Source organism: Letharia lupina (assembly GCF_014066315.1).
Source record: "Letharia lupina isolate WasteWater1 chromosome Unknown contig_25, whole genome shotgun sequence".
Lineage (NCBI taxonomy): Eukaryota > Fungi > Ascomycota > Lecanoromycetes > Lecanorales > Parmeliaceae > Letharia > Letharia lupina.
This window is the reverse complement of record NW_023502994.1, coordinates 130,819-132,566: the sequence shown is the minus strand read 5'-3', so window position 1 is coordinate 132,566 and position 1,748 is coordinate 130,819. Positions and strand designations below refer to the sequence as shown.

At 47.5% G+C, this 1,748-nt stretch overlaps 1 protein-coding gene across 1 annotated transcript; it reads left to right on the top strand.

Moving 5' to 3' along the window:
* Positions 1-308: 308 nt before the first annotated feature.
* HO133_006558 (uncharacterized protein) lies at positions 309-965 on the top strand (the record flags this gene model as incomplete). Its single annotated transcript, XM_037297456.1, has 1 exon — positions 309-965. One exon carries the CDS (start codon positions 309-311, stop codon positions 963-965), a length of 657 nt encoding a protein of 218 aa, XP_037147166.1.
* Between the last annotated feature and the right edge of the window lie 783 nt (positions 966-1,748).

Here is a 1,748-nt window from a genome sequence, read left to right as displayed (position 1 = left end):
CATGAGTATTGAGCAGCAAGCTTTCGGACGTTGCTGATATTTCAATTGCAAAGGATAAATACGAACTCAAGGTGACAGCCACGCCTATTCTACATCGGAAGCGCACATCAAGTATGTGGCAAGAGAATTATTGGGAAACAAATCTGACCCAACCGATCCTCATGTTCAAAAGTCCCTTGACATAGGGTTGATCTCAACATTCATCAACGTCCTTGCGTGTGTCAGACGCGCGAGCAAGCTGGTGAGGTAACAGATGCCTTGTGCTAGCTCCGTGTTGGTACGAGATGGAACTGTTGGTACAAAATCCAATGCCCGACCTCCCTGCGAAGACCATTCTCCTAGCTCTCGATAGGGAAGATGATGCAAAGACTAAATCCAGTGGTCTCAGCTGGCTCTCAATCATTGAGGTAATGGGGATAACGCCAGGACTGCATGGCAAGCACTGGAGACGCTATCACCACGGTCACCAATTTACAAATCCGAATGCAATCGGACATCTCAGCCGGAGTTTATCTTTGAGTAACGTTGGCCTGTGGAACGGAAACAAGGATTTTTCGTTTTCGGACCCCAACAACTATCTGGAGCTACGGCACAAGGCACCGCCTGCCGTTGTCCTAAGCACGGACCAGGACTCCGAGTATTCCAGGGAAGCAATACAAGCGAAATCTGGTACCGCCTTTGACCACGTCGATCTCCACAGCTTTCAGCGAACGATCTACGAAAACGCTGACGGGGCCCACTGGCATATCAGTCACGGTCCAGGCGGACTACCAGATTTCGACTGGATTGAGGAACAAAATAATTTCGAACTCGAGACAGATTCGCAAACCGGGAAGCAGATGGCAGCTTCAACTCTGGTTCGGACCTCATTTCCTCGTCTCTCCTTGCGATCACATCCATCAACTGAATACCATCAGTCATCATCAAGTACAGACCTCACTACCCGTCATACATATTCGAATTAATCTCAGGCTTATCTTTGATGCCCAAGGTGATGGGGTCTTCTCCGATCACGCAAGTCTGCGAGTATGTTCAACATCAATGTTTACGAATCTTCAACCTTTTTCTGTAATATGTGCGCGAGCAATTCTTAGTACATCCAGAAAAGATTAACGAGAAGTCCTTCATCTACCTCTTGAGAACTCATGGAAATGATTTCGGGCTGGATTCATCAATCGGAAAGTCTTAAAAGCGCTCGGTTCCTAAAATGTTGGATTCTCTCCTCAGTTTGTTAATCCATTTCTACAATCAACCTCTCAAATAAGTTCCTAATATACTAGCAATACCATAGCGGGTTCTGGATTAACTACCGCCATCAAGGTCCCCGAGAAGATGGACGTCTTTACTACGGAGAAAAATCATTGTCCTGTGCTCAGGGCGCTCTAGACGATGAGCTAACCTGCTGGTCTCTTATCAATCGCTTCAAAAACCTCTGATTGAGCAGGCGCTTCTTGAAAAGCCCTTAGCCTTCCCCAATGAAATCACTGCTCCTTGCTGATGTTTCACTTCCTAGTCCGGCACGGACCAAAAAGCGTGAAAGAATTTCTCTCTATGGTCCAATTTCGCCCACCATCTTCCGCTGATACAACGGGACATCGGGGCCATCATGACGGCAACCGATCGCCTGAACCTACCTGATGACGAGCCAAGTACGGGCCAATGTTTTGGCTCACATTCTAAAGGATTGGCTTGCACGGAATCTCCGGCCCGGAGATTCGCCTCTAACATTGCCAAATTTCGTATGAACG